At 41.5% G+C, this 26,044-nt stretch overlaps 1 protein-coding gene across 3 annotated transcripts in view; it reads left to right on the plus strand.

The window, feature by feature from the left end:
* nadsyn1 (NAD synthetase 1) overlaps window positions 1–26,044 on the plus strand; it is a 143,791-nt gene that overhangs the window by 23,972 nt on the left and 93,775 nt on the right. For 2 of the 3 annotated variants that reach the window (XM_012856022.3, XM_036133090.1), the window contains exons 2-3: window positions 7,341–7,401; window positions 9,866–9,982. In XM_012856022.3, coding sequence (XP_012711476.1) covers window positions 7,341–7,401; window positions 9,866–9,982 — 178 coding nt within the window. The remainder of the gene's footprint in view (window positions 1–7,340; window positions 7,402–9,865; window positions 9,983–26,044) is intronic. The other variant, XM_021312588.2, reaches the window with a different exon arrangement.

Below are 26,044 nucleotides of genomic sequence, written 5' to 3' on the forward strand. Positions count from 1 at the left end.
CGTCTCATAATACGTCTTACAGGCGGCTGGAAAACAATTAAATGAGAGTGGTATGAATAAAAATCAAACGCAAGTCACAGTAACAAGGAAGGAGAAAACCGTAAAACAAGTCACTTACACACAATGTCGTCTTTATCAACATCGTGTAAATCTGGACTTGCAGTTATTGCTCCGAACAAATTGGAGGTCACCGCCTCATTATGAGGCGAGATTAGTCTGTGAAAACAAAATGTACAGTTATGATCGGTATCTATCCGTATTTATTTCCTTTTACCGCAGAATGAAAGCATATTCTTTAAATCTTACCCTTGCTCCGGTTCATAGCGCCTGCAATTAGTCTCCGAGTTGTGAAGACGGCGTACTGCTTCCTGTGAATCACAAAAATACACTTTAATAAAGCTTGTTCTTTTTTTTTTTTTTCGCTTTTTTTTTCTTTCTTTTTTTTTCCAAAAAAAGAAAAAAAAAGGGAAAAAAAGGAAAAAAAAAAGGGAAAAAATAAATAAATAAATAAAGCTTGTTCTTGCAAGTTAAAGGCGAGTTGAACGCTAGACGTCGTCCAGCCATTGATCACTTACCAGCTGTTGTGGTTTTATTTCATCTTCAGGCTCAGAAGAGGACATGAACACACAGTAGCGGAGGGCTCAGCACGTTTTTTTTACTTCTTCTTCTTGTTCTCTTCTATCATGGCGGATTGCAAACAACTTTAAGGTGCATACCGCCACCTACTGTTCATGAGTGTGTAGCAACACTGTTTTGCATCTATTAAATTCTATTTGTTAATTTTGTATTCTGAAGATAATAAATAATAAATAAATAATGCTTTCCTTAATCTATAAATATCCTTTATATTTCCTTTATTTCCCAATAATCCTTTAAGACTCCATTCTTGGCCTGTCCTTTTATTCCCAACAAATTTGTAAAATTGTTGAAGTTACATTTTTATCCATACTACTTTTAATTTACATCCAATATACTAAACCTAATTTCATTCTTCTGAATTCCAGTGGAGTTTCTCCAGTCTCTACTAAAAGAGCGTTGATAGGTGTTGTTTTCACTGCTCCTGTGCATATACGTAAAGCCCTACTTTGTAATCTATCTATTCTTTGTAATGTGTTTTTAGCTGCTGCTCCATAAATAAAACTGCCATAATGTATTATTGATCTCATGAGAGCCCTATATATGTTTAATAATGATTGTCTATCTGCACCCCAATTATTTCTAGCCACAGCCTTCAGTAAATTTATAACTTCTAACTAAATAACACATTTTACGAAGTGATCAGTCCACAAGTGAAAAACCAGGAGACTTGTTGATGAAACTTCTGGCCATGATGCTTTTGTCATGGCAATCAACCTTCAAGGTTTCTGACAATGCCATCACATCACTTCTTCTGTGCATCAAACATTTCATGTGGATACTTGGAAATGTTGTCTGTGTGTGCTAATTCCCTCACTGCCTTTGCAAGCAATATTCCAAAGACTTTATTCTCCTTGAGGAAATGGACTTGTGTCCTCCGTGACAACTTCTTACAGTATGTGGTTTATCCAAAATGTATGACAGTATACATGCTTACTGAAACCTACGAGCTCAGACGCGATGGCACAAAGGTTTGTAAGACTTGTGGTCACATGCCATTCTACAATTACCCACAGCTAAAGTCTGCATTAAGGAAGAAATGTGGCTCTGTCTTGCTAAGAAAGGCGAAACCTCCCCGTGCAACACTGATTTGCGTTTGTATAGCTCACAGCATTTTCATTTACATGAAGCCTCCCCTAGAATTAGGAGGAGGGGGGTCATGGGGGGACCACTGCCTACGGAAGCCCACGTCAATTTCTGACAATTCATGGCAGTTTTCGGTGTTGCCTGCAAATTACCATGAACAGCCGTTAACCTGAACTTCCACGACAATCTACAGTGCCGCATAGTGACGAAAATCACACTTTTCATGCAGTGCCACTTTCATTGCACTCATCTTCTCACCCAGTAGAGCCGGACGCATGTCCAGATGAGTGTAGACTCTGTTCAGCAGGAAGATGATGCTGTCCTCAACACCCAGGCGGGGCTGGTAGGCGAACTGTGGTGGATAGGAGAAAGGTCTGACCATAGGCTTTAGCTGCTCCAGGACTAGCCTCAGGTTGTGGAGGACCTGGTGTAAAGTAGGGGGGGGGGGGGGAGGCGGGGGATGTGGATTGAGAAGGTGAGGAGCAGACAGAGGGTCTGTAAGGAGGAAGAGTGGGGGGAGGTAGAGTGGTGGTTGCTGGGAAGCCAGCAGCAGGGAGTTGTGGGGGATGGGTCGCAGTATCAAACCTATTGAAAAATAGGTTCAGTTCATTGGCCAGGTCCACGCGGCCTTCCAACCCCACCCCACCACTAGACTTCTGGAACCCAGTGATGGTTCTGATTCCACTCCACTTATCCCTCATGTTGTTGATCTGGAGTTTTTTACTCCAGCTTACTCCTGTATTTGTCTTTAGCCTCCCTGATTTTACGTTTCAGTACCCCCTGCACTCTCCTCACCTCATCACGGTTGCTATCTCTGACCGCCCTCTTCTTCTCATTCAGGATGGCCTTTATGTCCTTGGTGATCCATGGTTTACTGTTGGCGTAACAGGTGACAGTCCGAGCTGGAACATTGCAGTCCACACAGAAGTTGATATAGTCCATATTTTGGGGTTCTGGAAAGGAGGGTCCATCGGATAGTTGAATCTCGGATTCGACTATCCGAGAGCAGTGATCTGAGATCTGAGAGCAGCATGGTTTTCATCCTGGCTGTGGAACACTGGATCAGCTCTACACCCTCAGCAGGATCCTGGAGGGTGTATGGGAGTTCGCCCAACCAGTCTACATGTGCTTTGTGGATCTGGAGAAGACATTCGACCGTGTCCCTCGAGGGGTCCTGTGGGGGGTACTGCAGGAGTATGGAGTACCGGGCCCTTTAATAAGGGCTGTTAGGTCTCTGTATGACCGGTGTCAGCATCTGGTCCGCATAGCCGGCAGTAAGTCGGACTTGTTTCCGGTGAGAGTTGAACTCCGCCAAGGTTTCCCTTTGTCACCGATTCTATTCATACCCTTTATGGACAGAATTTCTAGGCGCAGCCAAGGTGTTGAGGGGATCCGTTTTGGTAGCCTTACGATTGCATCTCTGCTATTTGCGGATGTTGCGGTCTTATTGTCTTCATCAGGGCATGATCTACACCTCTCACTAGAGTGGTTCGCAGCCGAGTGCAAAGCAGCCTGGATGAGAATCAGTGCCTCCAAATCTGAGACCATGGTCTTGAGCCGGAAAAGGGTAGAGTGCCTTCTCCGGGTTGGGGAGGATGTGTTGCCTCTAGTGGAGGAGTTTAACTATCTTGGGGTCTTGTTCACGAATGAGGGGAAGATGGAGCGGGATATCGACAGGCGGATTGGTGTGGCATCTGCTGTGAAGCGAGCGCTGTACCGGTCCATTTTGGAGAAAAGAGAGCTGAGCAAAAAGGCGAAGCTCTCGATTTACCGGTTGATCTACGTTCCTACCCTCATCTATGGTCATGAGCTTTGGGTCGTGACCGAAAGAACAAGATCCCGGATACAAGCGGCCGAAAAGAGTTTTCTCCGTAGTGTGTCTAGGCTCTCCCTTAGAGATAGGGTGAGGAGCTCAGTCATCCGGGGAGGACTCAGAGTAGAGCCGAGTAACTGGCTCCAGGGAGCCAGTTGAGGTGGCTTGGGCATTTGGTTGGATGCCTCCTGGACGCCTCCCTGGTAAGGTGTTCTGGGCATGTCCCACTGGGAGGAGGCCCAGGGGAAGACCCAGTACACACTGGAGGGACTATAGGCCCGTTTACACTACACTTTTTTAACTGAGCCGAGCCGAGACCAGTCTGAGCTTGGATCAGTTAACCAAGCCGAGACGACCGTTTATACACCATGCTATCCCGGTTCCTTGGTTGCTCCTCGCCTCCTAGTGACGATCTGCGGTACTGCTGCTCTCTGGGATTGAAGGCGGGACCGAGCAAATCAAAATGGCGGCGCCCGTAACATTCAGGATGTTAAGGTTAGACAGAGTCGGCTTTTGGGACGTGAATAAGACAAACAAACGTCTAATAAGGATTTACAGACGCAGGAAAAAACAACAGACACTGAGGTTCATCACACTGCTAAGCAGAATCATCTCTGGAAATCGTGTGGCACGGTAAGGAAGCTAGTATTATTATGAATGTCGGAAATTTGTCTGAATGGAGTGTGACTCGGGACGTGCAGCCAGACACACCGGAAAAACCGTGGACAGTCAGCTGACTGTAAGAGGATGACGCGGTCTGCTCATGCGCTCTTCGTTATCAGATAACCGGGATAAAAAAAAACAGTCCGAGACCTGTTCAGGAACTGGTCTGCAGTTAGCGCGGTCCGGTTATGTTTAGCGCGGTACAGTTCAGTCTGCTGACCATTTACACACAAGAGTTATCTCTGTTACCGAGCTCGGACTGGTCTCGGCTCGGTTAAAAAAGTGTAGTGTAAACGGGCCTTATGTCCCTCGGCTGGCCTGGGAACGCATTGGGATTACCCCGGAGGAGCTGGCTCAAGTGGCTGGGGAGAGGGACGTCTGAGACTCCCTACTAAAGCTGCTACCCCCGCGATCTGACAAATTAAATTGACTTTGTAAAGTGCCTTGAGATGACGTTTTGTGAATTGGCGCTATATAAATAAAACTGACCACAGCTAATATCAAGCATGAATGCAGGGCAGTCATACTTTTTTACAGTAGCAGGCCACACACTATCAGCTAGGAGGGTGCACTTATGCCTGTGCCCGAGCCCTGAAGGGGAGAATTTTGAAAAATATAGTCTCCCTGATGTATTTTGGAAGCTTTCAAGACAGGTGATTATTTAAACAATAGAGTCAGAGTGCATGTTTCAAATTGAATGAAAGGCAAAAAAGAACTGAATGATCAATTCTTCAAAAACAACCTTTGTTTTTTTATTATTATTCTAAACATTTTTTCACATGATGTTATCATCATGTTTTAACAAGGTAAGGTAATTTCCATTTGCATAAAATTAGTTTAATTTGAATTACTAGCACCACATTAAACAGATCAGATTAGGGGAGGTCTATTCATCTTATTATTATTATTTACAGTTCTGTTCTAAAAACGATCGTAACATTTCTTCACGAACAAAGTCGAATTTTTATGATAAAAATACAGGGTTGGAATTTGAAATTGAATTTACATGTTGAATTTATTTCAGTCATATCGCTCTTTCGAAATCTCTTATCTCAGTTTAATTTCACTTGCACTCATCACAAACACAATATCACATCATCGGCAAGGATTCTAGAGACAAACACAAAATGCATCCCCTGAAAAACTTTGATAATTTGTTGCTGTAATATTATATTATATGTAATATTATAGATTTTTCAGAATAAAAAGCTAACAGATGTGCATAATCAAAAAATAACAACAATACAATTATAGAGCATTCAGTATTGTAAGAAAGCCCACACTGTTTCTGGATAAATACATTACTGTTAAGTTGTATTCCGTTTTATGCCTCTCTCCTTGTAAGTTTGAAATGTCCCATGCTTCTGAATGCACCATAGCTTTCTGACGGTCGCGAATGCATCACACTGGTCTATGAACGCTGTGCAGATGCACGTTTGATCTTCCGCTTAAGACAAAGCTTTGCAGTTTCAAAACTCACGTCAGCTCTCACGGTTTATTGTTGTGTGTGAATGACAAGAGACCACAACAAATAAATCAGCCGTACCGCGGATAAAAACTTTGGATTTAATTTTGTTCATAATACCCGTAATTTTGTAAACGAATCTGCCAAATAACAGTTTTTTCCCACAAGAGGTATATTAAAACGTTTTGATATCATTATTTAAGAACAAGTAACTGCGTTGGTCACATTTTAATCCGTTTACTTCGTTAATATTCAGTTGTACAGAGCGAGGCGCGCTCCCGCGACAGGGGATGCAAACCTCGGCAGGCATGCACTTTTCAGCATAACACCAGTCTGTGTTTTGATCGGAAAAGTAGCATCTCGGTTGGAACAAGGAACCCAATCACTCGTTAATGTTGCTCTCAGTGGAGACAGATGCAAAGGTGATTTTTGGGATGTATAATCGGGGAAATGTAGGCGGCGGCAAGAGCTGCTATAGACGCGATTTGCCGCCGTTGACCGGCTACTTTTGACTGCCCTGTGAATGTAGTGACAGAGGAGAGAACAACTCTCCAAGCGAGGAGCTTAATAACTAAAAGATCTTCCTCCCATTCTACTTTTAGAAACTCTGGGAACCACCAGTAGACCTGCAGTCTGAGAGCAAAGTGCTCTGTTTGGAATATATGGGGATACCAGGTCACATGATTGAGCTCCCATTATTATTTATATTTTAGGAGGGTAATTTTAAATACTATTCTTGATTTAACAGGAAGCCAATGGAGGGAAGCTAAAATTGGAGAAATATGATTTCTCTAGTTAATTTTCATCAGAAATCTTGTTGCAGCATTTCTACTTAATACACTGTGCAATAACCCATGCAATAATCCTGAAAAGAAGTGACTTCTGCTGTTATTACCACTTTAATGTACATCAATACATATGTATATAGTCACCGTGAATGTACTTAAGACATCCTAAATCTCTGCTTTATTTCCTTTTTGTATTTTTCTTTTTCTTATTTTGTGATCCACTGTATATATATGGACACACTGTATATACCTGATGCACCTTTTCCTCCTTTTGGCACCTTCTTTTGATTATTGATTACTGAGCCGATGTGACAAGTGAATTTTTCCAATGTGAGATCAATAAAAGCCTATCTTATCTCCAATCTTTGGATCCGCTGAAGGCTTTGAACTGCATTTTGTGGACTTTTGTGGACCAGCTTTAAAAAGTGCTTTAATCTTTAATTACTGTCTTCTTTTAGCAAAACTTTTGGAGGCCTTAACATTTTTTGTTCTCTATTAAATTTAATGAAAAGAAGTTGACAGTTTGGTTTGTTTCCCTTGATTGAGACGTACCAAAACGATACCAAACGGCAACTTTTAGTAGAGGTATGCACATTGGCTAGGTTAAAAGCGTTTCTCGAGTCCAATGTCTTATAATGGTTTTTAATACCCCTTGAAGTTTTTCAGATTTTGTCAAGTAAAACCAGAAAAAAATCGATAAATGTTATTGGAATTTTAATTGGATAGAAAAGCACAACATAGTTTTCAATTTTTTAATTTTCACAGATCAAATTCTGAAAGAGTTACATGCATTTGTTTTCAGTTCAGTATTATTACATTTTAGGCAACCAAGTAATTTTCCACGTCTAAATGTGGTAATACACTTTGCTTTGTGTGTGTTTTTCTGCAGGTATTGAGATTGCTAAGGTAAATGGTGCCAAATACAGGCTGGGCCCAGAGCTGGAGATATGGTAAGAAGGAAAGTGTTTCATTGATGTTTTGTTTACACCTGTATTACTATACAGAATGACAGGTCACTTGATCTTTACCAGGTTTTATAACAATTAATACAGCCTAGTATGATATGTTCCTCTTCTGTAGGTTTAATACGAGCAGCCATGTGGAGTTCAACAAATGAATTGATCAATTGATTGTCAGCTGTGGTGCACAAGTTAACCAGAAGGCTGCTCTTCAGCACTAATGCGGCAACACAACGTCAGGAAGCAAAGTAATGAGCGATGACCTTTGTTAGGCAAATATTGCTGACTAGTTCTAGATTCTATAATCAAACTGAGCAAGGTTGCTGGACTTGCACAGGAAATAATAAAGTTAATGAAAAGTAAGTCAGAAAAACACAATTTTTTTAACTACTTTAACGGAAGGTAAATAGACAGGATTACAGCAAGCCTGCTGGTGAAGGTGTGGATACATGAATGCCCATCATGGTATTTTCAGATCATGTCCCAGACTAAATGAATTGACAAATATCTGTTTAAAATAAAGATTTTCAAAAATCAAAGCAATCGATGGACATAATTAAAGAAATCTAGGTTATGGAGAAAATCACAATTCACCTGCTAATCAAAGTGGAAGAGTTGGAACCAAGAGGGAGGAGCCATAGAAGTAGGCTGCATCCTCTCAAAATGTTCTTGGGCCTCATTTATAAAGCTTGTGTATGCACAAAATGGGGCCTGAAACGTGCACACGCCACTTTCCACGCAAAGTTTGGATCTATAACAAAAATATGACAGGAAAATGTGCTTTCCTCGTGGCATCTCTAACCCAGACGTATGCTCATTTTGGAGACAGGGGAAATTGGCGATGCAGATGGTAAAGTAGTGAGTTGCAACCAAACTGCATCATGATTCCTCTAAAACGTTCAATTTCACCCCATTGTCAGAGTTTGATCATAGATCAACTTTATCACAAACATTCAAAACTGCAAAAGGACCTTTTAAATAAATAAAAATGCCCAAAAGCCAACTTAAATCTTAAATAAAAGTCTGCACAGCTTTTTATCAGGGTTTTCTACCATCGCATTCCTTTCCCTGATTATCACCAGGGTGATGTGCTCCATAGATTACAATATTTTTGTGACAAGGTGTGCGGCAATCACTTTAATTGCTTTAAACAGTGAAACACATGCATGCGTAAAGCTGAGCGGTGGATGCATTGGCATTATTGAAAGAGCTTGAAGGGAGAATTAGGAGAAAGCACGGTTTCAGGGATCACATATTTCCTGGTGATGATGATGACTGGCCAATATACTGCTTTAGACTCTGAGCATTGAATTTTGCTAAAACCTACAGGGGAAAGTGGCTACAGCCGCCTCCAAGTGCTGAAAGAGTGCAGAAAAAGTGCACACAGCGCTCAAACCCGTGCAGCACTTGACATCCATCAGCTGCCTAAAATGCTTTTGTGGTGTTTATTTTTATTTATTTATTGGGGGTCGGGGAGTCTTATTGTGGGGAGAACCTCTCATTCCTACTCTCCATCCCTCCCCTGAATGCCTATCTGAGCACGTAGCCTCAGATAGGCATGTTCAATTTTTAAAGAGTTATTTTAACGTGGGCAACATCTGGGGTTCTACCTCTGATTTTCTCATTTAATAAACGTCTCTGTTTGAAAATGTTCCGGAGTTTCTTTAATTTTTCTCCGTGGTTTCCAGGTCACCATAATAAAAAAAAAAAAGGTTCAGCTCACCTTTTTTTAACACACATTAACATTCATGAGATGCTTTGCATTGACCATTGAAGGTTGAATATGGGCATATAGAGGGCTGAACATCAGGTGGAACCATCCATCCATCCATCTTCTTCCACTTATCCGGGGTTGGGTCGGGGGGGTAGCAGCTTCAGTAGGAGGGCCCCGACTTCCCTCTCCCCAGCCACTTGGGCCAGCTCCTCCGGGGGAATCCCAAGGCGTTCCCAAGCCAGCCGAGAAACATAGTCCCTCCAGCGTGTCCTGGGTCCCCCTCTGGGTCTCCTCCAGATGGGACGTGGAACTAATATGTTTTTATTGCTGTATGTACACTTTTAGTATGGATTCCACGCAACGTTTTATGGATAAGACCCCAGGTGATAATGGAGTAAAACATTAATGAAGAGTGGCCCGAGTGGCCCCTGGTTGAGACCCTGAAAGTATGCAATGTTCATAGCTGTAAAAACTTAAGAGCTCCCTCTGAAACCTTAGAGCCCTCAATAAGCAGGATAAATGTTATGGTGTCTGGCAAAGCAGTAAAAACGAGTAATATTTTGCTACGATTTTGCTCGGTGTTATGATTTGTCTACTGCAATATATATTCATAATCTTAATTTCTACTGAGGAGGCCCAAATTTCATCATAAAAAACTAAACACAGCGTAATAAAGCATGTTTTAGAATGATCTTTTTTTGTTTTGTTTTTAACTTTCCTAAAATCTCTTTTCTCTGACAGTGGGTATGGCTGTGCAGACCACTTCTATGAGTCTGACACACTGCTTCACAGCTTTGAAGTCTTGAAGACTCTTCTGGACTCCCCAACTACTCAGGACATCATTTGTGATGTTGGAATGTGAGTCTGAGTGTGAAATAGACCTGTACTTTACGAGGCAAACAAGTTCAATTTGTATCCAGTTATGTCCAATTCAGTTTAGTCCAAATTCAGTACAAATTGACAGTTTATCAGTCTACAATTCACCCAGTGAGTGACTGATCCGACTCTTAACTTGTTTAGGTGAAATGTTGAGAAGGGCACCTTGCACGTAGGGCTGTCACAATAACAAATTTTGTTGGATGATAATAATTTTTTTATCCTTTGTATATCCTCTCGAAATACTGCCTCGGACAGGTTAAGCGGTCGGCTGCCATCATTTGGCTTAAATCCATAAAACTCCCACTCTGCAGTGGTCGTGTTCGGCTTTTGACACCAATTCCATTTTCTTTAAAAACTAGTGTTTCTCTGGCTCTCATGCTAATCTTTGAGCATGTGCCTACCTGACACAAGTTTTAACTCCTCTTACACTGACGAAACGAGAAGGAAGGGGTGAGTAGGCACTGATGCACCGTTATGAAACCTTTTGGTATCCAGTCTGAGAGAGAGAGGAGAGAAACACACAAGGGGAAAAATGTATCATGCAATTAATTGATTTATTGTTTATCGTGACAGGTCTACCTGCACGGAGCATCAATATGCGCCATATGCTGTATATTGACCTGAAAAGTCATCTAATAAATGCACTGGTAAACATTGGCTGTTTATATGGACAAAATGTAAATAAATGAATATATAAAATTTAACAACAGGTACTCTTAAATCGTGTACTTCTACTTATCACAAAATAAATCTATATCAAATTGTATCAATATTGTATAGAGTTGTGACCCAAAGAATCAAAACCAAATCAAATTGTAAGGTTCTTAACAATACCCAGCCCTTTTGGTCAATCAAGAACAGGAGCACCATGGTCACTGAACCAGCTTTTGGTACCTTTGGCAGTGTGGGCATGTACCAAGTCCTGCTGGGGAAAAAAACATCAGTACTAAGTGCTCTAGAATTTTCCGGTAGATGGCTGCGTTGACTGCGGACTGCAGAAAATCCAATGGACCACAACTCGCAGATAACATGGCACCCCAAACCATCACTGACTAGAAACTTCAGACTGGACTACAAGCAACGTGGGTTCTGGGCCTCCCCTCTCTTCCTCCAGACTCTGGAAACTTGATTTTCAATTGAAATGCAGAATTTACTTTTATCTGAAAACCGGACTTTGGACCACTGAGCAATAGTCCAGTTCCTTTTCGTCTTAGCCCAGATAGGACACTTCTAACCCATGTGTCTGTCCACTCCTTGTGAAGCTCCCCCAAATTCTGGAATGGGTTTTGTTTGACAATCATCTCAAGGCTGTTGTTGGTGCACCTTTTCCTACCACACTTCTTTTTTCTACTCAGTTTTTTGTTAATATACTTGGATATAGAAATCTGAACAACCAGCTTCCTCAGGAGTTGTCTTTTGTAGCCTCTCCTACTTGTGAAGGGTCTCAATGACTGTCTTTTGAACATATGTCCAAACCCAGCAGCGTTCCTCATGATTATGTTGCCTACTGACCCATAAGCCCCATTTACACTACCCTTATTAAACCGATCCGAGCCGAGACCAGTCCGAGCAGTTAATCAAGCCGAGCCTCGTTCTGATGACCGTTTACACATCCCTCTATCCCGGTTCCTTGGTTGCTCCTCGCCTCTTAGTGGCGATCTGCGGTACTACTGTTCTCTGGGATTGAAGGCGGGACAAAGCAAATCAAAACGGCGGCGCCCGTAACATTCAGGATGTTATGGTTGGAAAGAGTCGGCTTTTGGGACGTGGATAAAACAAATGAATGTCTAATAAGGATTTACAGACGCAGGAAACAACAACACACACTGAGGTTCATCACACTGCGTAGCAGAATCATCTCTGGAAATCGTGTGGCACGGTAAGGAAGCTAGTATTATTATGAATGTCTGAAATTTGTCTGAATCGGGACGTGCAGCCAGACATGCTGGAAAAACCGCGGACAGTCAGCTGACTGTAAGGGGATGACGTGGTCTGCTCATGTGCTCTTCGTTATCAGATAACCAGGACAGAAAGAATCAGGCCGAGACCACACCAGGAACTGGTCTGCAGTTAGCGCGGCCCGGTTATGTCTAGCTTGGTTGAGTTCAGTCTGCTGACCGTTTACACTCAAGAGTTATCTCGATTACCGAGCTCGGACTGGTCTCGGCTCGGTTAAAAAAGTGTAGTGTAAACGGGGTAATAGTCAGTAGGCGACTGAGGCCCTTTAAAGAATAAAATTCTGCTGTCAAATAAAAAGTGTATGCTCTTGAGTTTTACCAGAAAAAAATCCTCCTTGCACATAAAGAATTACCACTTGAGGATTCCAGAGGTCAGGACACTCAATGGAACAGCAGTACAAGGGGCTAGGTTAATACACTGTTACTGTTACGCAGTGAGCAGGGCTTGAGGGTGCATGTGCCAAAAGTGATACATTTGCGCCAACCCTGCTGTCTTGGCGCAAGGTCACTCACCTCTGTATTTTTGTAACTTGCCGTGGATTGCACTTGCAAGTTTAATTGACAATGAGGGAATTCAAAGGAACCCCCACCAAGCAAGTTTGCCTCTTCCAACATGTATATGATCTATCTATGAGGGATCATGACGAAAGCCAAATGGCTCAGAAGTTTAACTTTGTTAAATGCTATGTTGTTATTGTTTATTCTGCAACTGAAAACAGCATACACATGCTTTTAGGGGCAAGTTGTGGGTACAAACAAGGTTTTTTGCAGGGTAAATCAAGTCCAAAACAGCAACCCACAGTGTGTGAAGCCATAATAGTGTTTAGTGAACTAATGTGTGTTTAATTAAAAACAAAAGATTCCCATTGGACAAAAAAGACTTGTGGTTCTCAAATGTTTTCTCTTGCTCCTCCCTCTGACAAATAAAAATATTTCAGGCCTCCACATACCAAAAAATTGGTCAAAATGTAACTTTTATTATTTTCTCTCTTAATGCATTAAAGTTGTTGCTCTGTAAATTACCCAGATGCCCTTTTTACATTTTATTTCACATAATCTCTCTCTCTCTCTGAGTGAATGGCGGAGTGAATGGAGCTGGGGACGGGAGTGTCAAAGTGAGTGCTTTTTTGAGTCTTCATTCTATCTCTTCTCTTTCTGTAAGGTGTTTTAAACATTTTTTTCTTCACACTGTTACTTGTTCATAAGTTGAGTTTTGATTGCTTCAGGCTGATCCGGTAGTTTTTTTTTCTACCGGTTCGGTTTGGCTTTTGGAATCATGCCCGTTTTGGAGAGCGGTGCGGAGTTTGAAAAGTTGACACGTCGGCATGCTGTCAAACTCATACCGACAGTGAATTGTTTCAGTGGAGGAGGCAGCATTAGCTGTTGGAGGAGTTGTAGGTTGTGATAGTGTGAAATATGCTTCCCGTATGAATGGTGCGATTGTTATTTTTCTTGATAACACATCTAAAGTTAATGGTTTGGTTGAAAGGGGCGTCGTCATTCATGATACTTTCACACCGGTTCTCCCGCTGGTCAGTCCAGCTAAAAAGATTATTATCTCTAATGCACCCCCGTTTATTAAAAATGATCTCCTCGTTAAGGAGTTGTCACGCTATGGACAGCTAGTTTCACCCATAAAGATGGTTTCTTTAGGTTGTAAATCTGTGCTTCTTAAACATGTCGTGTGTCATAGAAGGCAGGTATTTATGATCCTTAAGGACAGACACAGCTAATGAGCTTAATTTGTCCTTTAATTTTAAAGTGGATGGATTTAATTATATGGTTTATGCCTCTTCTGAGAACATGAAATGCTTTGGTTGTGGTACAGAAGGTCATATAATTCGATCGTGCCCAGAAAAGCTCAAGAATACACAGAGGGTTGATGCTGGCGATGGCGGCGGTGCCGCCAAGGTGGGCAGAGGTGGCGGCGGTGCCGCTGAGGCGTGCGGCGGGCCCGCTGCGGTGGGTCGCGATGCCGCCGAGGCGGGCGGCAGTGCCGCCGGGGCGGGCCGCGGGCTCACTGCGATGGACCACGATGTCGCCCAGGCGGGCGGCTGGGCCGCCGACGCGGACCATGCAACCGCTGCGGGGAATCGCGGTGCTGTTAAAACTGACCGCAGTGCCGCCGAGGCGGGTCGCGGTGCAACCGGAGAGAGCCATGGGGCCATTGGTGGTTTCACGGTAGTTGGTGCGGGTCTTGATGTTGCTGGAGCCGTTCACCAAACGAACGTCCAATCAGCGTTGGCTTTGAGGCGGGTTGAGGTGTGACGCAACGAGAAGCGCGACAGTTCAGTCTAAACAACATGGCGGCTTCAGCCGATGAAACTAGCGTTAGCGTGGCTATCGAGCAAGTTTTATCGGAATTACAGAGTATTTCTTTGCTGAGCTAACGAGCCTTTACCTGCAGCAGCAAGAGTAGCTTGGCTTGTGGTTGTGTTTTCGTCGTCGCTCGTAACAGATTGACGACGAATCTGATTGGTTTATTTGGCCCGTCTATCACCAACATAGGCCAATCAGCTAACCAGTATTTTCGCCCCTTCCCAAAATTACTTCAACGGAAGGTTTCCAGATGGATATGCGGAGCAAATCTATCTGGTCAGGTAAAACCAGATAGGTTTTACCTGATAGGTAAAACCTATCAGGTTTTACCTATCGGGCCGGATTTTTTTACCTGATAGGTAAAAAAATCCGGCCCTCAAGAGCCAAAAAAAGGCACATCATGTCATAAAGTAGATATATCCTTTTAAAGTGTATAAAGTGGCTAAATCTGTGCCTCCTGTAAGTGTAACTCACCCCAATATCAACTTTTTTTTGCAGATAAACTGTATAAACTGGCCCTAAGGTTGCTACTTTTATGTTACTGTGCATTTTTTATGCTTCTATGTGAACTGGAAGGAAATTACGAAATGAAAAGTATCGTCTATACACGTGCAACCGGCCCTTTTAATGACTTCATGACGCCAAAGTGGCCCTATATAGAAATGAGTTTGACACCCCTGCTCTAATGGAATTGATATCACTGATAGTGAGAAGAAACATGATCAATCTGTGAGTAGTTTTGATGCAGATTTAAAGGAAAAAAGAGCCAATGAAGTTTTTTGTGAAAGTTTTTGTGAAGATGACAACATGCTTGATGAGGAATTGTTGAAAATGTCCCAGAAAAGGAAAAGTTCTGAACCTGCTAACAGCAGCACAAAAACTCTGAGTTAAGAGAGGGCAGTTTGGAGTCTGATGGTAGCCTGCCCTTGAGTCAGGATCAGCAGAATCTGTATCCTCCTGCTGAAATTAAGATTTTTTTTTACAAAAAACTAAAGGACTCAGGCTGATTAAAGTAGAAGAACATTTTCCAGATTATATATATATATATATATATATATATATATATATATATATATATATATTTATATTTATTTATATTTATATTCATATCTATATATTTATTTATATTCCTTCATATATATATATATATATATATATATATATATGGGCTGTCAAACGATTAAAAGCTAATCACAAATTAATCGCATATTGTCAATAGATAATTCAAGATTATTTGCATATTTTATCCTTTTATTTCTGAAAGTGTAAAAAAAACTATTTGGGCATTTTAATATGCAATCTTGCAATAAATGGCACTAATAAAAAACATGCTTGTACAAAAAATATTTTTTATTTTTCAAGCACTTCTCAGAATTGGAAAGAAAACCTCCTGGTGCCATAAAATGTTAAACTCTGGCCAATAATGGCTAAATCATTAATCATAACGCCCTGATGTTTACACAATGTGTAAACAAATGTGGAAATAATAATCCGCCTTGGGATTTGGGGAATCCCAAGGCGATCACAGGCCAGCCGAGAGACATAGTCCCTCCATTGTGTCCTGGGTCTTCCCCTGGGCCTCCCCCCGGTGGGACGTGCCCGGAACACCTCACCAGGGAGGCGTCTGTTATGGGAGAAGTAGATGGAATTCTAAACAATAGTAACTGAGTTCCCATCTTTACTAAATGAAGAGACGGCGGTGATATAGTTCCAGCACTTTTATTGAGAAACAGAGCAGAGATCACATAACCTGACAACAGCCAGCTGCATGTATCGCTCCGCCTAGCTCCACTCACATACATCTGGGACATGGCTCATTGAAAGTGATTTCCCCAACCAAATTTTTGGTCTGGCCAATCAGGACGCAGGGCGGGTGTTTCATGGATGTGACGTAGTGGAGAAGTCACCATGAGATTCCAACAACAATGGCGGCTCGCATCGAGGAAGCAAGCGTTAGCATTGATGCTGCTATTTCTTCCGTGTTGTCCAATCTATCTGATATTGTTTCATTAAAAGAACATCAGAGAACGCCTCTGAAGGCTTTTGTTGGTGGAAACCATGTTTTCGCCCTTCTCCCGACCGGATTTGGCAAGTTTTGTTTTCCGGGGCGCGTACGCGGACGCGCAACGCGGACGCGCCCCGGAGCGGTTAGCGGTTAGCGCGAACCATATTGGATCGACTCCGACCCGCGGCGCTTTGCCGCCTGTGTTCCCCCCTCTTCCTGTCAGCTCACTGTCAATAAAAGGTGTGCCACTACAGTGTTTCCCGCAGGAATTTGCTTATGCGTCGGTCTCATCAGCGTCACGGGTTAGCTTCGGTGTGAGTGGTTGAAATAGCACGTCGATAAAGATGACAGACATGTGGCTTATCCAATCATATGCAAGGAGTTTTGATAAGGCCCAGCCTTCAGTAAAGGCAAATCCTATGGAGAGGTCCCAGATGTATGTGAGTGAAGCTAGGCGGAGCGATACATGCATCTGGGTGTTGTCAGGTTAGAGATCACATAGATGGAAAGTAATCGCACCCCACGGTCCCACTGCAGTCTGCGTCTGCCCTGTCTCTGCCTGTCTCGCTTTTCCGGCTTCCCCGAATACTGCACAGTGACCTTCCCATGAGACAAAACAAAGACAGTCTATCGTAAACAATAGTATCCCTCAGCAGCTGCAGCATTTGGCCTTGCAATCAGCAAACAGTGGATCTTATACATAGACATCAGGTCTCCAGGCCTCCTCTGTCCGAGTGGTGTGCAGCCATAGTGACTTCAGAATAATAATTCTTATAACAGCGTCCTAACCAGATGCCCGAGCCACCTCAACTGGCTCCTCTTGACATGGAAGAGTCCTCCCCGGGTGACCGAGCTCCTCACCCTATTTCTAAGGGAGAGCCCAGACACACTACGGAGAAAACTCATGTCGGCCGCTTGTATCTGGGATCTCGTTCTTTCGGTCACGACCCAAAGCTCGTTACCATAGATGAGGGTAGGAACGTAGATCGACAGGTAAATCGAGAGCTTCGCCTTTTGGCTCAGCTCTCTCTTCACCACAACGGATCGGTACAGCGCCCGCTTCACAGCAGATGCCACACCAATCCGCCTGTCGATATCCCGCTCCATCTTCCCCTCATTCGTGAACAAGACCCCAAGATAGTTAAACTCCTCCACTAGGGGTAGCACATCCTCCCCAGACCGGAGAAGGCACTCTACCCTTCTACGGCTCAAGGCCATGGTCTCAGATTTGGAGGCACTGATTTTCATCCCGGCCGTTTCGCACTCGGCTGCGAAATAATAATACCCATAATATTCCATTAAAATTACCTGTTTACCTGGAAGATGTTGTAACTTTAAACTTATACAAATTACTATTAAATCAACAAAAATAGCATTTGAAAAACCCCATTATATTTTATAATGAATCAATTCATCTATGCATTATTTTAGAAGATCACAGGACATTACAGATGTTATTTTAAAGAACCAAACAACAATGAATGAAATACAAGCTGCATCAGCTGAGCAATAAGCCCGTGGCTAGGCTAATGCTAGTTGCATACAGTCCGGAAGCAATCAAGTTCTAACAGGCGCCAATCCGTCACAGAGTACATAATCGTTCTTACCGGCTCCCACTCTGCTTGCTTGTGATCGTCTCCCACTCTGCACAGGCTTTTTATACAAATTGCATTTTTGTTTCGCCAGTCACCGTTACTTACAGTCTTATTACTCAGTCTTGTTTTGGTTGACGGTGCAGTCTGCACCGTGTTTTATGGTCCGTGTGAACCACAAAGTTCCGGCGCATCAGGCAACCAGTTGTGTAATATTTGTTTCACCACCAGATGGCAGCAATGCTTAATTTTCTGGAAAATATTTTTTGATGTTATTCCCTAATATGTAATAAATTCATTAAAAATCAATGGTTTGCTCTAAAATTCTGAAAATATTCATGGATCTCCAAGAGTGCTTTCTCTAAGAACTAGATTTTTTTCATACTCATTGAGAAAAGAGTTTCAGAGAAAACAAATATTAAACCTTATATTCTGTACATGTAAATGTCAATGTCTTGTAAATAGATCAAAATCGCCTGGATTTTTACCAAACTGAAATCCATGTTTAGTCTCCATGTGCTTTAGAAAGTGTAGGTTATTTAATTGGGTATGTATTTGTGGAAAATATATTGATTTCTCCATTTTCCAAATGACAAACAAAATACAGTGTGGAACTTTATAAAACTTCAATACATGAGAGGATTGTTACACATTATTCAAAGAATACATCCTGAATATCTGAGCTCATTACACCAAAACATTGATTTTAGGTGAATTTTTCTAGTTTTGTCAAACAGACCAAGGTTTTTTTCACACTTTTGGTGACCTCAACATTGAAGTATATAGGAAACCCACACACACAGACAAATATCTTCTTTTTGACTCACACCACCCACTGGAGCACAAACTTTCGGTCATCAGAACCTTAAAACACCGAACCGAGCATGTGCCGATTAAAACAGAAGGGAAGCACAAGGGACAGAAACACATCAGAGATGCCATCTACGTTAAGAGAGAAAACCCAGCCTTAAACAGAGTAGGAGGACTTAGATTCCAACTCTCAAAAACTTACAACACAGCTATAGGATTAATTCCAGCCAATCATCACCTTAACTCTCACCCTCATTCAGGTGATCAAAACTTTGTTCCTGTAAGCCAAGCCAATAACAACCCTAACGACTCCCCGTTACAGAGGAGTGGACCGGTTTCGGTTCAATCTGCTGGCTTAATGACTTCAACGACCGCCTATTACTAAGGGGTGGACCTGTTTCGGTTGAATTTGCATGTTATCTGAGCCATTACAAGGCCTTTGTTTGGCAATGGTATAAAGCTTGTTACTCCACACTACTCCAAACTTTTTTAATTGAGAAAGCTTCCTGGAGAGGAAGCGAAACGTCTTCTACTACGGAAAACAAGTCCAGTTGTTTGGTTTTTTACTTTTTTTGGAATGAAAATGACCTGGATGACTGAGAATCTTCACCAGCATTTTGGAAATAGGCCCCGCCCACTTGTTTCAATCATTACTATATTTAATACTTTAGTTCAGGGCTATGACTCGAAGGGAATAAAGAAGGTTTTGTAAAAATCCAATCAGCCATTCTTGCATAGTAGATTTCTTGACATCACAGCGCCCCCTAGTGATGGACGATTCTCAAATGCGGGACACGTGTGCAAAATCTTATTTGGAGTATGGGTTATGAAGGACATGTTAAAATCTGTTACGGTTTTAAAATAATCAGCAATTACATTTAGAGCTAGCTAGCTAACAATCACTTATTTTAGCATCACTTTTCAAAAAAGTCAAAATTAAAAAAATCCGCCGCCATAACATTTTTTATTTGTCCATTACACGGTTATATATGAAGTTTTGCGCGGACAAACTGTAGGGGGAGTTTAATCAGAAAGGATTAGCCTTTTGCAGCCATGTAGTGCGAAAAGTAGCAGGGAAACGAAGGGTGTGCCAATTCCCTTTATGATGCAGAATCATCCAATAAACAAAGTGATGTGAAGTTTTTGAGTGTGGGACCAGTAGTTTGGTGGTTACATGCATTGTCCTTTGTTATAGCGCCCCCTAGTTGTTGAGGAGTCTGAATTTCTGGGTTTGAAGTTTTCTATGCATTTTACCATAACAGTTCTCCAATATTGCATAGGCAATGGTACATCTCAAGGTAGGTCTTGTTTCTTATAGTTATTACTGCAATAAAGTGTATCCAAAAGCATTTGTACACATACTCAATGAAGCTCCTGCTCATATTAACATGCATGCAATTAGAACGTTTTGTGTGTGTATATTTTTTATCTACGGTGGCACAAAAAGTGGGTATTCAGTTTATGCAACGCATAGGGGCGCTGCACTAGAGGGGGCGTCAAAAACCCCTCTAGAGACCCCTTTTTCTAGTTGGCACTTTCTATATTTAACAACATAAAATGATCAATAACAGAGTCAATAACAGAGAGCACTGATTATGCGGCCCTCTGATCCTTCACCCTCCCTCCTATCGCTCTCCCTTCCCACACAGGTGGCTTGGGTACACGCCCCTAAAAGAACGCACTCAGTCGCATTATTATTTCCATCTTTTTTTAAATCTTAGACTCCCACTCGTAGTGCACTTAACAACAAGATGGAGCGGCAGAAGAAAAAAAAAGCTATGCGGGGCGCAAAACAGAAAAAGGAAAAGGGAGAAGGATAAAGATGTTGGAGGGATGAAAAAAAGCCTTTCAGTTTGGTTGAAAGACAGTAGGTAAGTACTGTCAGTGTATCGACAACAGGATACACTGGGAGTTGGTTCCACAGGAGAGGAGCCTGATAGCTAAAGGATCTGCCTCTCATTCTACTTTTAGACAGTCTAGGAACCACCAGCAAACATGCAGTCTGAGTGAAAAGTGCTCTGTTAGGAACATACGAGGTAATCAGAGCCTCGTATGTAAGGGTTAGCCTTTAGCTTAGCTGCTAAGCATCCGCGGCAGCCACGTTTTTTCGGCCGGCTACACCTCTTCCGCTTCGCTCTCCACCGGCGTGAGCTGCTTGTCGAATCTGCCGCTTCACAGGCCCCCGGGACTGGTACCCGTAGTACTTCGAAGCCACGTAAACAATCGAGCGTAGTAGTGGTTACAAGTCCAAAAACACTACATGACCGTAGCTCCAGCAGGCGCTGGTGGTCATGCACTGATCGGCTGGGTAGATGAGAAGTTTGTAGCGAGTTTGGCGGCATTTTTTATGAAAATATCCGCGAGTTGTAACGGAGCTGTACGCCTAGCCGCTGCCCGGAAGCGCAACCGGAAAACCTTTGCAACCTTTGAACTGCATTTTGTGGACTTTCTGATAGTAAAGAATTACAATGGTCCAGCCTTGAAGTAACAAATTCATGGACTAGTTTTTCAGCATCACCCCTGGACAGAATGTTTTGGTGATATTCCAGAGGTGAAAAAAGGAAACTCTGTTTAATATGGGATGTAAATGACATGTCTTGGTCAAAAATAACACCAAGATTTTTTACTTTATTACCAGAGGCCAAATTAATGTCATCCAGATTAGGTAATTGATTAAGAAGTTTATTTTTTGAGGACTCCGGTCCAGAGATTACAACTTCTTTCTTGTCAGAATTTAAATGCAGGAAATTTAAAGTCATCCAGGTTTTGATGTTATCAAGACATGCCTGTTGTCGAAGTAATTGATTGGATTCATCAGGATTTATGGATAAATATAGCTGAGTGTCATCGGCATAACAGTGGAAATTAATCCCATGCTGTCTGATAATTTTGCCAATCGGAAGCATATATATGTATGTATTAGGGCTGTCAGTCGATTAAAAAAATTAATCTAATTAATTACATACTCTGTAATTAATTAATCTAAATTAATCGCATATAATTTTTACTGTGAAAGTATTTTAAATATTTAAATTCAAATGATTCAATGAATAATCAACATTAGATACATTAAAGTGCTGTTTTCAACAGCAGACAAACTGAACTAGACAGATGCCAATGTCAAACTGAACTCACGTCAACAGGAGACATTAACTGAAATAATAATAAAAAAAAGATAACCTGAATTTAACAGACGTCAACATATTCCATATTCCAATCTACTTTTTAGGCTAATTATACACAATTTAGACCTATTGCTATTTTATTAGTTGTTATCTCTTATCTGATGTATTTCTGATGTTTGGCATTTTGTTTTACCTCGTGTTAAAGTGCTCTTTAAATAATGATGACATTCATGATGATTATGATCAGAATAAACTTTTCCATCACCTCCCAGAAGCTGGAAAGAAAAGAGACAAAAACATTTTGTCTCTTTTTCACACCTCACTTACTAACTCTAATATATTAGTCTAAATACTTTAGCCTAAATATTTTAGGCTAAAATATGACACTTTTTATTTGTTTTTCTTCAATCCCACGGTGATGTTTAGTAATTTCTGCCAAAGGCTGCAGCGTTTTGATTTAATTCATCTGAATGCAGTATTTGCAAGCCATACTCTGATTGGATGGAGAAAAAACTGTCTGTGATCGGCTTTAACAGCCGAGGGAGCGCACAGCTGGTGTTGAGCTTGGAACGAGCAGGTACGCGCGAGCAAAGTAGCGCACGAGCAGAGGTGGAACTCACCGCGAGGACAGTGGGTTGAGAAGAGTTTTTCAGACCGTGCCAGACCGGTTTTGAGTGTTGAGAGATGTTTCACTGCGTGCTTGGATTGGTTCCTGCGCGCTCAAACAGAAAGCACGAATAGTTGAGCCGCAGCGCTGTCTTCTTCTATGTCTTCTTGTGCCTCCCCTGTGACTCTTTGGCGCCCCCGCAGGGGAGGCGCGCCTCACCGATTAATCTGCGTTATTTTTTTTAATCCGTTATTTTTTTTAAATTAATTAATCGAAATTAACGCGTTATTTTGACAGCCCTAGTATGTATATATATCAAAGAGAATTGGCCAAAGGACTGAACCCTTTGGTACTCCACAAGTGACCCTAGGGTTTGAAGAAGATGTATTAACATGAACAAAATGGAATCTGTCCAACAGATATCGTAGAATATTGTGATCAACTGTATCAAATGCAGCACTGAGATCTAACAGGACAAGTATAGATACAAGTCCATTTCCTGAGGCCATGAGAATATCATTAGTGACCTTCACCAGAGCTGTTTCAATGCTATGATGAGCTCTGAAGCCTGACTGAAACTCCTCAAGTAGGTCATTACTTTTAACACGGAGTGGAGCACGATGTGAAGCAACATTGTAAAAACAAGTTGTATTAGAAACAGCTGAGAAAGCCTCCTGTCTGTGGATCTATGGACTCATCCAACCCAAAAACACCTGCCAGACAGACATGCTACAGCCAAGATTATTTTCAACAATATTTAACTTCACACAATATTTTAATAACTTTTTGCTAATTGAAAATGTTCATATTTAAAAGCAAGTTATGTTTTTTTCTGATAAACTTTGAGCAATTTTATTAAACTTTTAAAAAATTTAACATCCCATCCTTTCCGTACAGGTGTGACGTCAAGCCGTATCTGATGGGGAAACCACTGATCTCTATTTATTCACTGGATGCTGATTGGCCGTATATAATACACGTCGATGTGAAGCCAACAGCCGCCATATTGGTACTCCCTAATTTCCCCCAGTTATTAGGGAATATGTGCGCTACAGCATCGAACAACGAAGATTTTTTTATGTTCAGGGAGGGGTTAAGACTTTTAAAATGTCAAATGCCATATACTTTTATGTTATGTACTAAAACTATCAAGTACTGAAATATTTTGCATGTTATATATATATATAATCCTACTTAATCTGGAGGGACAGACTATTGTTGTATAACAAGACCCTCCGCAGAGTTAGAGCAGCATATTTTTCATCATTAATTGAAGAGAATAAAAATAATCCTAGATTTCTCTTTAGTACAGTTGCCAAACTTACCCAGAGCCACAGCTCTGTTGATCCATCCATTCCCTTAGCTCTTAGTAGTAATGATTTTATGGGATTCTTCATAAATAAAATTGATGCCATTAAAAATAAAATAATTGGCATACTCCCAAACATGATTACCTCGTCCTCAGTAAGTGAGGCAGCATTGGAGGAATCTTTAGAATCTGCGCAGTGTTTGAACTGTTTAGAAGCAGTACAGCTTTCTGAGCTATCTAAAATTTTAGCTTCATCTAAACCTTCTACCTGTATGTTAGACCCAATCCCAACCAAGTTGTTTAAGGACATATTCCCTTTGATCAGTGGCACTATTTTAGACATGATTAATCTATCCTTAGTAAATGGATATGTACCACAGGTTTTGAAAGTAGCTGTTATTAAACCTTTACTTAAGACACCTTCTCTTGATCAAGATGAGTTAGTAAATTACAGACCTATATCTAATCTTCTTTTCTTATCTAAAATTCTTGAGAAAGTAGTTGCTAATCAACTTTGTGAACATTTACAAAGTAATGACCTACTTGAGGAGTTTCAGTCAGGCTTCAGAGCTCATCATAGCACTGAAACAGCTCTGGTGAAGGTCACTAATGATATTCTCATGGCCTCAGATAATGGACTTGTGTCTATACTTGTCCTGTTAGATCTCAGCGCTGCGTTTGATACAGTTGATCACAATATTCTCCTACAAAGACTTGAACATACTGTAGGGATTAAGGGGAAAGCATTAGGCTGGTTTAAATCTTATCTGTCAGACAGATTCCAATTTGTTCATGTTAATAATAAATCTTCCTCAAACTCTAGGGTCACCTGTGGAGTACCACAGGGTTCAGTCCTTGGACCAATTCTCTTTACTATATATATGCTTCCGATAGGCAAAATTATCAGACAGCATGGGATTAATTTCCACTGTTATGCTGATGATACTCAGCTATATTTATCCATAAATCCTGATGAATCCAATCAATTACTTCGACTGCAGTCATGTCTTGATGACATCAAAAGCTGGATGACTTTAAATTTCCTGCATCTAAATTCTGACAAGACCGAAGTTTTAATCTTTGGGCCAAAGTCCTCAAAAAATAAACTTCTTAACCAATCACTTAATCTGGGTGGCATTAACCTGGCCTCTGGTAATAAAGTAAAAAATCTTGATGTTATTTTTGACCAAGACATGTCATTTAAATCCCATATTAAACAGGTTTCCAGAGTTTCCTTTTTTCACCTCCGGAATATCGCCAAAATTAGAAACATTCTGTCCAGGAGTGATGCTGAAAAACTGGTCCATGCATTTGTTACTTCAAGGCTGGACTATTGTAATTCTTTACTATCAGGAAGTCCACAAAATGCAGTTCAAAGCCTTCAGCTGATCCAAAATGCTGCAGCAAGAGTTCTGATGAAAATCAACAAGAGGGATCATATTTCTCCAATTTTAGCTTCCCTTCATTGGCTTCCTGTTAAATCAAGAATAGAATTTAAAATTCTTCTTCTAATGTATAAAGCCCTTAATAATCAAACTCCATCATATATCAGAGCTCTGATTACCCCGTATGTTCCTAACAGAGCACTTCGCTCTCAGACTGCAGGTCTGCTGGTGGTTCCTAGAGTCTCTAAAAGTAGAATGGGAGGCAGATCCTTTAGCTATCAGGCTCCTCTCCTGTGGAACCAACTCCCAGTTTTGGTCCGTGAGGCAGACACCCTGTCTACTTTTAAGACTAGACTTAAAACTTTTCTTTTTGACAAAAATTATAACTAGTGGCTCAAGTTACTCTCAGCTACCTTTATAGTTTTACTGCTATAGGCTTAGGCTACTGGAGTATATCAGGATCTAATTTTCTCACTCTATTGAGTTCTACTGTTCTTCAATTATGCATTATGTGTTGTCATTTCTGCTTTAACTTTCTGTTCTCTCTCTTTTCTCTTCATAGTAGGTACACCTGGTCTGGCGTTCTGTTAGCTGTGACATGATCCAGAGAAGACGGCTCACCCGCTACTACCATCTAATGTAGAACAGATTACTAGATCAATGTGTGCTTCTGTGCTTTTTTGTTTCTCTTGTTGTGTCTCTGTTCTGTCTTCTGTAACCCCAGTCGGTCGAGGCAGATGACCGTTCATACTGAGCCCGGTTCTGCCGGAGGTTTTTCCTTCCCGTTAATGGGTGGTTTTTCTTCCCACTGTCGCTTCATGCTTGCTCAGTATGAGGGATTGCAGCAAAGCCATGTACAATACAGATGACTCTTCCTGTGGCTCTACACTTCCCCAGGAGTGAATGCTGCTTGTCGGGACTTTGATGCAAT

This window comes from Fundulus heteroclitus, unplaced genomic scaffold (assembly GCF_011125445.2).
Source record: "Fundulus heteroclitus isolate FHET01 unplaced genomic scaffold, MU-UCD_Fhet_4.1 scaffold_57, whole genome shotgun sequence".
Classification (NCBI taxonomy): domain Eukaryota; kingdom Metazoa; phylum Chordata; class Actinopteri; order Cyprinodontiformes; family Fundulidae; genus Fundulus; species Fundulus heteroclitus.